General features: G+C 30.3%; 1 protein-coding gene across 2 annotated transcripts; it reads left to right on the top strand.

Annotated features, from left to right (window-relative positions):
* The first annotated feature begins 1376 nt into the window (after window positions 1–1376).
* On the top strand, window positions 1377–10512 carry Rab2 (RAS oncogene family member Rab2). 2 transcript variants are annotated; one of them, XM_080164896.1, is made up of 8 exons: window positions 1377–2126; window positions 2607–2697; window positions 3129–3189; window positions 3661–3734; window positions 4202–4291; window positions 7976–8107; window positions 8472–9021; window positions 9584–10512. In XM_080164896.1, the coding sequence occupies exons 1-7, from the start codon at window positions 2081–2083 to the stop codon at window positions 8614–8616; spliced, it is 639 nt and encodes a 212-aa protein (XP_080021022.1). In that variant the 5' UTR covers window positions 1377–2080; the 3' UTR covers window positions 8617–9021; window positions 9584–10512. The 2 variants fall into 2 exon arrangements, with proteins under 2 accessions (XP_080021022.1, XP_080021023.1); XM_080164897.1 differs by having other exon boundaries at window positions 8472–9037.
* Window positions 10513–13793: the final 3281 nt, after the last annotated feature.

The following is a 13793-nucleotide window of genomic DNA, read 5'->3' as shown; positions in this document are numbered from 1 at the left end:
ATGCTCAGTTGTCATAAAAAAAAGAAAGAGAAAGATAACATTAATTCTTTTTATAAAATCACGAAACCTTAATAAACAATAATTATCAAAATCTATGTCTTCTGAAGCATTACCGCGACCTTCAGACGGACCAAGTAAATTATGAAATGGAGACTCATTGGTGTAGGGAATCATCACCAAAAAATCTCATCTGTTGTGTTTATCTGAAATAGCATCTTTGATGCAGAGTCTTCATCTTGACCTCAACAAAAATAATTTTTATCAACAAATAGGTTATTAGATTTGCCCTTAAAGTTTTGAAGTTGCCTTTTATGGTCCAATTTTCTAAATTAAATTGCAAATTGTATGAGGGTATAGCATTGATTATTTTTTACTTTTATTCTAAAATTTGTATTATTTGTCTGCGGATTTTTATTGGAATTATAATTCAGGTGTGTTAAAATGTCGTCTTTTAGATTTAAAATATTTTATTGTTAAAATTGAAATGATGTACCAAATTGTAGCAATATGTACAAATACAAGTTTCTTTCAATTTTATCTATCTATATAAATTAGCTTTTTCTATTATCTATAAAAATTAATAAAAACCCTTTATGATAAGAAATGCCCCGTATCACATTTCATTTCAAAGTTGCCAAATTTCAAACCAAAAATTATAATTTTTCGATTTTATAATAATCTTAACCAAATAATTTTAAAAATTAAAAAAAATTAATTAGTTAATTTTTCTTAATCTGTAACACGGCAACGCTGTTTCGAGGGTAAACAAAGGGGGAACACCAAGGGGTAACAAAATGGAAGGAGTGGGGTGTCTTATTCAAGCGTAATTGGTACAAAGGGATAGGGCTGTAAGTGACGTTTATATTCCCCTCTCCTCTGTCAACCTCCCTTTACGTGATAGACAATTTTACCTACATATATTATCCCCAAATGAAAATTAATGTTGGTTTTTTTGAGAAAACTATAATTTTTGGGAAATAAATGTATTACTTAAACATTTATCCAATACTATGAGGTAGAAAAGTTTATTTTCCTGAAGCTTAAGATCTCAAAAATTGCTAGTTCGAATGGCTACTGTACTTTTCAGGGAAGCCTAATAAATTTCTTAGCCCTGGGGTGGTTTTTGGCTATTTCCCGACCTTTCCATCTCTGTCCTAGAATCTAGGGACGATGTAACTACATATTCATATATTTTAACATCATGTAAATGATTCAAGGTTTAGTCTAAAGTTTTCTTTTTTACCCCATTTACAGTGGGAGTTTTTGTCTATGTAGTATTTTTCCACCAACCTTCTCTGCGTTTTAACACATACAAAAAACAGCTGTTAGTAATTTTTACAATACATATATAATTTTTAAGTCACATATATTCATTAATTTATGATTCATAGAAAGTTAATAGCTAAATAACTGTCTATTTTATATATAAAACACAGTATTGAACATATTTTATAAGTGATTTTATCAATAAAAACCTCTTTTTAAAGGCATAAAGCCTTTTATATAACATCGAAAAGTAACCTTTGTCTAAGATTTAAAACGTAATTTAATCGATATTTTATTTATTTTTTTCATTAATGGAAATATATTGAAAAGTAGCGCAGCAATAAAAATAATTATTCTAAACAGGAAGTATGTAATAATAATAGTAAGGTTATATATACTTAATTTTTAAAATTTTATTGCATGGAAAATAGCCCATTTATTAAAATTCATAATTTCAGCAGGTATTCTCAATAAAAGATCTTTATCTGGAACACATTCATTGAATGGCTTGCTTAAAATTAGTAACTATTTTTCAATTTAGAGTAATAATTCTACTAATTTGTTAATTGTTAAAAATTACAAGTAAAACGTATAGCTCTAGAAAGTGTTGACAGATAGCTACATGCCAGTCTGCAGATTAGCTGAACTATTAAAGAGGTCAAAAAACGTTTCTTATTTTTCATAAATACGCAACTCTAATCAAAATTGTCTTTAATTTCACATAATCACTGTTTTTGTATGTTAGCTAGATGAATAATAATGATTTAAAAATATATGTTAAAACCTTAATTCTTTTTTAATTATAGATATAAAAATGTCTTACGCTTACCTATTCAAATATATTATCATTGGGGATACAGGTATGTACATTTTTTGCATACAAATATAGATTTTAGTAGCGAGGCTTTTACTCTGTAATTAGTTTATCTGTTGTCTTGTAGGGATGCGCCCCTAGTATTTAGTAGTTCCTATTTTGAAGGGTAGGAATCATATTTGAAACTTCCTTGAAATAAAAACCCTTTTAGCCTCATGCAGACAATGTTATAGTGTTTAAACAAACAAAAATCAATCAAAACTTTTGAATAATTTTTTCTTCATGTGGGCTTCGCCCTTAGGGTTGTTTTATTGGTATTCACCCTCCAAGAAATAAGCTTAAAACCATCAGCAGGATCTTAAGCTTCATTTCTATTTTGTCTTTTAGACAATATATTAATTTTCTAAGTATCATTTGTAAAAGATTATGATAAAATTTGTCTAAATATGGAAAGTTTTGATTTCAATAATTTAAGATTCTATGACCGCAAAAATAGTTTTTATTGTAATATTTATATATATTTTAGGTGTAGGTAAATCATGTTTGCTGCTTCAGTTCACAGACAAAAGATTCCAGCCTGTCCATGATCTTACCATTGGTGTAGAGTTTGGAGCTAGGAAATCAATATTTTCATTTTCATCTTTAGACTTTCTAGAAATATTATAGAAAAGCAGGGAAGGGAGGGAGGAGGTGGTTGGAATTACATTTCTAGTGGCGATCCCTCTTGGAAGGAGAGTGGTTTGGCAATCCCCTTAAAAAGATAAAACATTTCCAGAACCTTAGAGGTTCATTACCATAAAGAAGACCGTTATGATTTGAACAGCAATTAAAAGGAAAACTTATGTATATTTGCACTAGTTGTATGTTGCGAAATATATTTGCAAGAAAAACCATATCGGTCAAGCGATTATCGAGATCCTTAGGTACACAGAGATAGAATTCCGGTTACTTTTAAACTATAATACCTATGCTTTAAAATGTCCAGGACCAAAATTAAGTTCTTTTGAAAAAGATCCAAGAATTTAAATGAAAAAAATGATTTTGCTAGAATGATCAACATCGAAGGAAAACAAATCAAGTTACAGATTTGGGACACAGCCGGACAGGAAAAACATTACAATATATATTTTAACTAAAAAATATAATAAACACAATAAAAATAACTTAAGATAAAATCGGATTTTACTCTAGAATTGAATTTTCATTAGGTATTATCATCTTAACGATTCTTATAATTCAAAAAGAAACTATTTTTAGACATACAATATCAATACTCCTTTTTTTCTAAATCATGTACATATTTTTACAATTATGGATTAAAGAATAAATGTTTTTGACAAATTTTCCCCTGTCATGATATCCACGCTTATTCTAGAGCCATTGTATTAATATTTAGCGTCTTAATTTGATAAACTTAGAGTCGACCATTGTAAATTTTTTACGGTCTTAGCTAAATATATGTACCTAAAACTTTTCTTTTGTTTGTTAGGAATTATTAATTATATCATCACGTTGTTTTTTTTATAACTTTCTTTGAATTTAACAAGCTGGATATTTAATGTTTTTACGTTGTCTAGGAAGCTTTCAGATCCATCACTAGGTCTTACTACAGAGGCGCAGCCGGTGCCCTACTAGTTTATGATATCACTAGAAGGTTATTATTATATTTAATTTAATACTAGCGGCTACGCCCCTAGAGGCCTCTAAACAGGGAGAAGTCAATTTTAGTTTTAAATGATAAAATAAAACAAATTGAAAGGGTTAAAATATTTTCTAAATGTAAATTTTCTGTGGATTTTCATTGTTGATGGTACCCTCCCCTAAAATAGTTATAAACCTTCCCAGGACCTATGAGAAGCTTCATTGTAAAGGAGAATTATACATGTTCAGTGATTAGCAAGATCCTTTGGTAAACATAAATGGATATCCTGTTACTTTTATATAAAGATGTATATGCCTCTTTATGATATTTTGTGTGTCTTGTCCATTTTTTGCTTATTGTTCCAGTAAATATTCTAGAAATGGAGTTGTATATTACACGATAGTGAAACAACTTGTATCTTTGATTTTAAAAAGGCATAAGTCTTTATGAAAACTAATCTTGTTAATATGTTATTTTAGAGATACCTTTAATCACTTGACAACCTGGTTGGAAGATGCGAGACAACACAGTAACAGTAATATGGTCATTATGCTCATAGGAAACAAAAGGTAACTAGGTATTTACAGAGTGGTTCAGCCATCTACCAAATTCTGTGTAATTTTTTACCTTAACTTGTCAGAGTGTAACTGTACCTAGAGTTCAACTAACCTAACTTTTAAAAAAATATTCTAGTTACCAAACAAACCTACCTAGTGTTTATTTATTTATTAACAAAATAATCCCCTATAAAAGTTTCTATTGAAATGGGGATGATGGTGGAAGTGCTACGTTTTTTAAAACACTACACATAGGGGCAACAAGGGGCATCAATTCACCACCCCTAAATCAAGTTTTAAACATTCTATGAGTAATATCATACCCAATTTACATCAGATTTCAAAGGAATCGTAAAAATACGCTTTTCAAGTAAGCATTCTAAAGCATGGAAGTCAAGAAATGCAAAAATTTTCTTACAGAAAAAGGCATACTTTTTGTGTTTCACCAACAATTTTAAAAGTATTATAAAATCTCTTAGAATTAACGTAATTAGACAAAATAACTTTTGATGAGTCATGCATTACATATATTTTGACAGTGTAAAAGAAAAAAACACAAATTGAAGAAATTAAACCTAAATAATTCTAGTTGAAGTCAAGATTTTAGTTTTTTTTTGTTTGTTTTTTAATCAACTTTTAAGTAGACAGTATAAGGAAACAAGTTTTCGCCGGGTGTCGCCGGCTAAAAAAACGATATTTGATTACCCAAAGACATATTTTAATCGCCAGTACTGGTTTCACTTACCCCCCCGCGCCCCCGTAGGGGTTTTTAGTCCGTTTTCTGAACGTAAGTGCACGAAAAGTTTGTAAGAAAAAGCGTTTAATTGCACTTTTAAAGTCAAAACTTAAGATATAATTCAAATAAATAATAAATAAAAGACACAAAAACATAGACATATTGGGAAATATTTATTCTGACTTAGAATTAAAGTTAATAATAAATAGTTTCAAGTTCTATTGCACTCAATGATGGGAAGAAGAGGGGGGGGGGTGGCTAAACCTGAATCTAAACTTCTTTATGTTTGATGTTTTAATGTAACTAAATAATCGTTTCTATAGATTATTACAAATATCAGGGATCTAAAGGGATAATACAAAGGTCAATAAATTGTTGTACATCCCCAATGATAATAAACAAAATTACCCCTTGTGTAGATTAAAGTTAGTAGTTAAAACGTTTGAACACACAACTGTAAAACTTTGGGGACTAGTGTTATAAACAGCCCAATGTCCCCTACCCAGAAAGGTAAAGTTAATATGCAAATAATGTGAGGTTCTTATAATCATTCTAAATTGGAATTAGCAAGTAGTCTATCTGTCTGTCTATTGGTAATGCTTTGTTTTTAAATTATGTAGTTACATGTTATTCATGTTTAATGTCAGCAGTTTTATTTAGAAAGGGAGGGGACTGTTAATTACACTAGTCCCCAACCTTCCAAGTTTTATAATAACGTTTTTATATTCGTTAGCATAAGAACTTCAGGAAATTTAATTGATTTTTTATTGGTTGGTTCATTAAGATAAGTGTCAAAACTTTTCAACCACTAATTGTCATCTACAGACAAATAATTTTGTAATATAGTTTATTAAATATGTATCAATATTAGGGATGTACATATTAATCGGTTATTGTTTTGTTCCTTAGATCCCTAGGTGTTAATATATAATACAAAGTAGCTTGATGTCTGTTTGTCTGTCCGCCCATCTCTTAAGATCTCGCTAACCACTAAACTGAATTCTACTCTTCAGGGAATATATCTACTGGTCCTGTGGTTGTTTAAAGCTCTTTTTCAAAAATAAAAATCCTCCTCAATTTTCACATATTTCTATAATTAGGGTCGGTCCGTCCGTACGTCTGGTACAGATAGCTCTTTTACTTAACTTAAACAGGCTAGAACTGTCCTATCGATCTCAAACTTTTCATGCTGATTTCTACAACAGTTAGGTACGACTTAGAAAGCACAGCAACTCTATAATCGTTACCAGAAAGTCCATACATCCATTTATAACAAGCTGATTTTTACTTTTTTGACAACAAATAATGGTTTTGAATGTTAAAAATATCCTATTCATCTGATTTTTTGAATTCTGATTCCTATTTCAATAAGGTGTAATGTTATAAGCGATGCATCTCTATAATCAAGTCCTAAAAACGTCAGTATGTCCTTAAACAGTAACATGTCTTTAATCAGTTTTAATTACAATTTTGTATAGACATGCATTAATATTCAGTTCTGACACTTCACAAGTGTAAATGTTTGTTTGTACTTCCATTTCAGAGCTTCGTTTCTTTCATGGATGTTGTCATCCTTGTTTAATTACCTCTTGGGGCAAATCCCCTAGAGGCTAGGGGCGAAGCCGCTAGTATTCATATGAACAGTAAACAAGAATCATAATATCATTATAAATATAGATATTAGTTTATAAAAATTTATGTTAATCATGCCCACATTTATAATGGATTTATTAAACATAAAAATAAAGTGAAACTTGTAGCTTGCTAAAATAAGGTTCCCCATCCACCCCCATTTACACCATCCCCTCCCCTCCTACTGAAATGAATTCCATGACCCCAAATTTGACACTTTGAACACTAAAATCGGACTACAATTACATAGATGGATAGATAGATGGATAGATAGATGGATAGATAGATGGATAGATAGATGGAAAGATAGATGGATAGATAGATGGATAGATAGATGGATAGATAGATGGATAGATAGATGGATAGATAGATGGATAGATAGATGGATAGATAGATGGATAGATAGATGGATAGATAGATGGATAGATAGATGGATAGATAGATGGATAGATAGATGGATAGATAGATGGATAGATAGATGGATAGATAGATGGATAGATAGATGGATAGATAGATGGATAGATAGATGGATAGATAGATGGATAGATAGATGGATAGATATATGGATAGATTGATGGATAGATTGATGGATAGATAGATGGATAGGGTAAGGGGGGGCTATTTTCGGGAGGGGTTAATCTGGTAATTTTCTATCTACCTTCATAAAATGACCTTTATCTCCATGTTTCTTTCAAATGACAGAAAAAAACATAAAAGCAAATTTGTTTGTTGTTAAATTACCTACAAAAAAGTATAAAAAGAAATTTTTGTGAGATGAATTTTAAGGGTACTAAATAATTAAATCCCCTTTTTGGTTGATTTGCCCCAATGTGCACTACAAATGATTTCATCATTGTGACTTTGTATGGTACCTAATTGTTTTTACAATGTGGAATTGTGAAGAAATGCCCTCATACATCGTTAATAGATATTAGATAAACTTTTTAAAAATTGCGGTGGTTTCCGTTTGGCTCGCCGCAGTTACTTTAAAGACTACATAAACTAAATTAAAACTCCTGCCAAGCAAAATTCAAGTTCTGTAAAAAAAAAAGGTAGATTTCCTTTGTTTTGGTTATATAAACTGCATTTAAAAAGTGGTTGCTTCGCCCATAGCCTCTGGGTAGTGTAAGTAGTAAGTGTTTAAAACAACTCCAAAGATTTTTTTAAAGCTTACCTAAAAAGAAGAATTTCTAAACAGCTTTAGACAAAAAAACCTTATCACTGTATATTATCTTAGAGTAAACTTACCAGAGTTGAGAGTTTATGATAAATAGATACCATTATTGCCAGATACCTCGAATTAAATTATCCATTGTTTTTACTTTTAGTGACCTCGAGGCAAGACGGGATGTGAAACGTGAGGAGGGCGAAGCCTTTGCCCGCGAGCACGGACTCATCTTCATGGAGACTTCCGCCAAGACAGCCGCCAATGTCGAGGAGGCATTCATCAACACTGCTAGGTACGTAAGCCAGAAAGGGATAAGGAATCGGCAGAAATCTAGTGCTTCAAACTTATCTGCTATTTAATCAAAAAGATTCTTTTATGTGTAGGGTTTTATTTCTCTGTATTCTCTGTAAAAATTTAGTTACCTATAGATTATACCTACATAATTGACTAAAAACTTTTATGTGTAATAAGAATGAGTTCATTACTGGTTCATCTTTCAAAAGCATGTCAACAAATTAAAAAAAAAAAAATTAATTTGCACCTATTCATTAAAAAAAAATTATAATATTTGGTCAAAAAGTAGTTTTAAATTAACGGTTATATTGGCTGTTATAATTGCATAATGTCTCAATTTAATTCATTTCAATTTTTTTCAGGGAAATTTATGACAAAATCCAGGAGGGTGTGTTTGATATTAACAATGAGGCCAACGGTATCAAGATCGGGCCCCAGCAGGCCGGAGCCGCTGGCAGCACACCTGCAGGCGGCCAGAACAGCAGCTCTTCAGGCGGATGCTGTTAAGAACAGCTGTTGGACTGGTAACCGCTGCTACTCTCTTACATAATAGAAACTGCTACACTGTAAGAAATACACATACATATTAATTGTAAAAATTGAACACACTGTAATCATAACAAAAAGTCAGCATTTACAACCTACAAAGAGTTTCCCTTAATTGAACAACCGAAGAAAAATCTACAAAAATTGTAACCTTTTTATTTAGATTATTTTTAAAGTGTACCAAATTGATTTTAAAAATTTTAGTTGAATCTCTTTTTTATGATTTATTCCATATATTCAATTCATTCCTTTTATGACATAAAATTTTTCCTATTATAATATGTTAAAAAATATAATATTTAAAAAGTATTTCATTTCTAGTATATAAATGGATAAGATTAATGTACCAAAAAATATTAAATTAATGTAAAATCATTGTTCTGTACTATTAAAGTTATAAATCGCATCGTATTATAGACAACTTTCTGTGGATATCAAAATAAAAAATTAAAAATCAAAATCAGTTTTGTTAGGACCGAAGGCCTTGGCTAACAAAACTGGCTTTAATTTTATAATTTGTATCTTAATATTCTTTGAAAAATGTTTAAATGTCTGTAATATGATGCTATATATGATTTTTAGTATGGCTGAGAACCGATTCTAATCCAGCGGATATTAATCGGCTTCGAAGCCATCCTGGAAAAATAATTTTTTCTGGTGCCTAACCAAAATATAGTTTTATTTTTGTCTCTTTAAAATTAATTCATGATTATGATTTTTAAAAGCATTGATTCTTTCTATTTGCAGAAATCAATATCAGCTTTTTCATTTTTCTACTATACTAAATACCAAGCTTAAGTAGGATAGGATTTTATATCTACCATCCCCTTTTGATTATTATAATTCTATATATCTGTTCACTAGATATTTATTCTTGGGTTTTGGCTATTTTTTGGCTAAAAATACAAGAATAAATTCAACTATGTAGTTTAGAAGAAATATAAAATAAACAACTATTGATAAAATATGAAATGATAAGTGGAATTATATAAATGTTATGTATACTTATCGACCAAGATAGATCAACCTGTGTTTTGATAGGTTTAACTAACTATTTTATTGATTCCAGGTAAAATGATTGTCAGTACTAGTCATGTTAAAATGATACTGTTTGGTTTTAAATGTCATTTTTTTGCACAAAAATCTGCTAAAAAGAAAAGAAAAATCGCCTAATTTGTTATTCAATTTAAGTTTTAAATTTAAAGGGTTGTTCTATGAAAGGTTTTCTTTCAATAAGTGTGAGCTTTTAAAGAAGTTTCTACTCATAGAACAACCCCTTCCAATTTTATTTCGGGGATTTATTTTATTGATTGATTTTGTATTTTTATTGTAATTATGTGATAAATAAAAAAAACATTGAATTTTCATTTCAGTGCTTCATAGTTCAATTTTTTAAAAATCCTAGGTAATTTTTAAAATAGATATAGTTTTTTTTAAAGGTTAAATTTTCTGACATTATTTTGTGAAAATCACTTATCTTTTGAAAACGAGCTAAGATCAAAAATTTTTATTTTAAAACTGTCCGATTTTTTCTATATTAACCTTTTAATTCGGTAGGAAGATTCTCTTGTTTTGTTAGTGGAACATTAAACTTCCTACTTTAATAAAATTTGTCTGATGGCTTATCCTTGCCTAACAGACAAGACAATTTTATACCCCCCCCCCCCTCATTGTTTCTTGTATTTATAAAGGCAGGATTTGGGGGAATATGTGCTCCACTATCAGAAAAAGCGAGTTTACCTTTAGATTATTACAGTTATTTATGTATACCTATGATTAATTCATTCAAAAAAATTCTGTGTTTATAAATGTGATTTTGTCAATGTTTTAATATTATCGTATAAAGTTTGATATACATATATTATTATTTAATAAGTAGCGAAGCTTACTCTATAAGTCTTGTATGGTCTTGTCAAATTATGGTCTCACAATGATAAAAACTTACATAGGGGTAGTTGCACGAAGTGCATTTAAACTTGAATTTAGTGAACTGCATATTTTCTTCTGTTCAATAGTTTAAACTACATCTATAGGACATAATTTGAACGAATTTTTATTTTTTACCATGTAGTTTTAAAAATATCCTGACTTGAAAATCAATTTTGCTTGCTCGTGCTTTGTTCGGCCCTGGGGTCCTCTAAAACAGTGATCTCCAGAAAGTTTGTTTGAGTATGTGTCGCACATTAGGGGTATCTTAAGGGAGGTCTTCCTGGACCCGTTAAAATTGACGTTCAATGCCCCCCCCCCATCTGTTTTTCTATCTTATCTTCTGTGTGTTAAAGGTAGAGGGCTAAAGCTGAGTGACTTGTTAGATGTAGGTATGTCATATAACTGATAGTTGTAGTTTTTAAATATCTCAATCCTGACGAACACAGGATGCCTGCACACCTGGCTTGGTTTTTCAGATAAATATCAAAGATATTTTTTTATTTCTTAAACAAAACATTTGATGTTACAAAAATACTTTAATATCAAAAATTAGTAAATCCTCATGCGAAAAATAGGTGTTCGAGTCAATTTTAGTATCCATGTATGATCCTCCAGAAATCTTAAAATGGTGAAAATCTGCTACTGTTGTTTCCCGGCGGCAGCCAGCTGCCGTCGTCAAAATTTAAATTTTGAGATTTATAATATAAAATTTACATAAAGCTAAACTTTTTCTGCAAAACTTGTTCTTCTAGCTTAAAAAATAATTTCATTCTTAAGTAAACAAGGATGATAACATCCATAAAAGCAAACATAAACACTTGTAGAGTAATCATAATATGCATAAATAAAGGATAATGTTTAAGGACACACTTACATTTTTAGGACTTGTTTATAGAGATGATTCGCTTACAGCATTATTTTTTGTTGTCCTAGGAATCAATATTCCAAAAATTAGATCAATCTGATAATTTTATCATATAAAAATCTGTTTAAAAAGTTAAAAATTAACATGTTTAAAATGGACGTACGGACATTGTTGTAACGTTTATATAGTTGCTACTACAGGAATCACCATGCAAAGTTTGAGATCAATAGGTCAATTCTAACAAGTTTTAATTAACAAAAAAAAGATACCCGGATGGACAGACCGACCCTAATCATAGAAAAGCTCCACTTTTAAAAAGACCTAAAACACTGCTTTTTAAATAAAAGGGTGAAGGAAGCGAAACTTGACTGACCCTTGTGGTCAGAAACTCTATATGAAACCGGTAACATGCAGTACAAGCCTCCTAGCTCAAATAGAAGCTGAGATCATAGAGGGGGGGGGGGTTCAATGCCTTCTCCACCCCCTCCCCTTCTTAAGGTATAGAGGAAAAAAGGAGTAAAATTATGTAAAGTAAAATAAAAATACATAACATCCAAAATAGTATATTAGGATTTGAGTGATTGACTGACCGCTAAAAGGCATAAAAAGGGCTGACAACAGTCATGAAATGGTTATATAGTTAGGGGAATATACACAAGAAAAATCAGGCTCATATCTTGATTAGCTTCGGAGAAAAACTAAGTTTTGTCGTCAATTTACTCTTGATGGACAAAAAAATTATGTATTATAAGGTTTAGTGATGTTGTTAAATCTTCTTGCGACTAAATTTGTCACAAGATCTACTTAAATAAATACTGAAATAAAACGTTTCATGTAAGCAAGGGCGTGTGGCCTAATGGATAAGGCACCAGACTTCGGATCTGGGGATTGCAGGTTCGAGTCCTGTCACGCTAGGTAGCTTTTTATTGTGATCAAATTTTAATTTTACATACAAGAGGTTTATTAGACTATCACAAAAAGTCATCGTGCTGTGAAAAAGAAAATTGAAACTAGGTTATAACATATAATGTTTAAAATAAAAGCAAAGTTTTTCTATAATTGGGGACGGTAAGTCCGCAACTGTTAGCTTAAATGTACCTAGTTAATTTAGACTTGTTAGAATTGTCCTATCGATTTTAAACTATTCCTGTAATAGTAAAGTACAGCTGATAGGTACGAACCTCGGCTTCGCACTGCGTCATAACGAAAGACGTTAAGAATGGTTCCTTACCAAAGGCAAAGATCGTGCAATCAAAGAGTTGGTTGTATCTTGATTAATTCTTAATCTAATACCCAAGGTGTTTGTTTAGTTATACTAGGATGTTTGACCTGACTTTAGAATGTTAAAATCATGTAATTGATATGTAATTCTTTAAAAACCTGCATGAATTGAATCATTTAGTGGTGGGCTACTTCCCTATAGTATTTTCAATTTGGGATCTTTTCATCTGTCACTAAAATGTAAAATTTTGTAATTGTTTTGAATTTACCTTAATCTTGCATTATAACATATACAAGACTCAAATTCACATTATGAGTATTGTTAAAGTGATTAATTGGGCATTCAATTATTAATTATTTACCCTGAAATAATCGTTATTGTAGAATAGCTACGCCCTTATACTTAATAATAAAAATGATAACTAACATGTACAAGTGGTTTTCAGAATTAGTCTTCCTTGGTGCCAAATTATAATTCTTTTGATACAAAAAAACTTTTTTGTTTGGATAGAAGCCAAGTAAAGTTTGTCTTTGTATTTAATTGTTATAATATTGAGAAAAGAAGTAGTTTCAGTTTATTTTTAATTTTACAAAGAGACATCTATTATCTTACCCTAAACATCTTTTGAAATTTTAGATTATTATATTTTGGCGAGAAAACAAACCCTTTAAGTCTAAGATAAAAAAAAATCTATTTCAATAGCAAGACAAAAGTTTTACCAATCAAAAGAATTGAAATGTTTGTAGTCTTTTTGTTATCTTAGCTTCAAGTTATGGTTTTATGAAATTTTTACTAAATGGTAATAATTTATAGGTCATTTCATTGGGGAAGGAATAATTATTTAGCGATATTCTGGTGTAAGATCCAAGTAATAATAAATCCATCCTGTTATTTTAGATAAATAAATAAAAATCTCGTAACCTTTCCAAGTTAAGAGATTTTCTATCCTATTATATAAAGTAGTAAGCGTTTTTGTATGTCTCGAAGGATCTCGCTCACCCCTGAACCGATATTGTTCTCCTTTACACCGAAGCTTCTTATATTAGGTCCTGGGAAGGTTTTAAACTATTTTTGGAGAGGGTGTCTTCACTACCCTCCCCACAAAAAATATTTTTTTAAAAC

This window comes from Acartia tonsa, chromosome 6, assembly GCF_053477335.1.
Source record: "Acartia tonsa isolate MP-2025a chromosome 6, ASM5347733v1, whole genome shotgun sequence".
Taxonomy (NCBI): domain Eukaryota; kingdom Metazoa; phylum Arthropoda; class Copepoda; order Calanoida; family Acartiidae; genus Acartia; species Acartia tonsa.
Note: the sequence above shows the minus strand (reverse complement) of the source record. Positions and strands in the feature narration are given on the sequence as shown.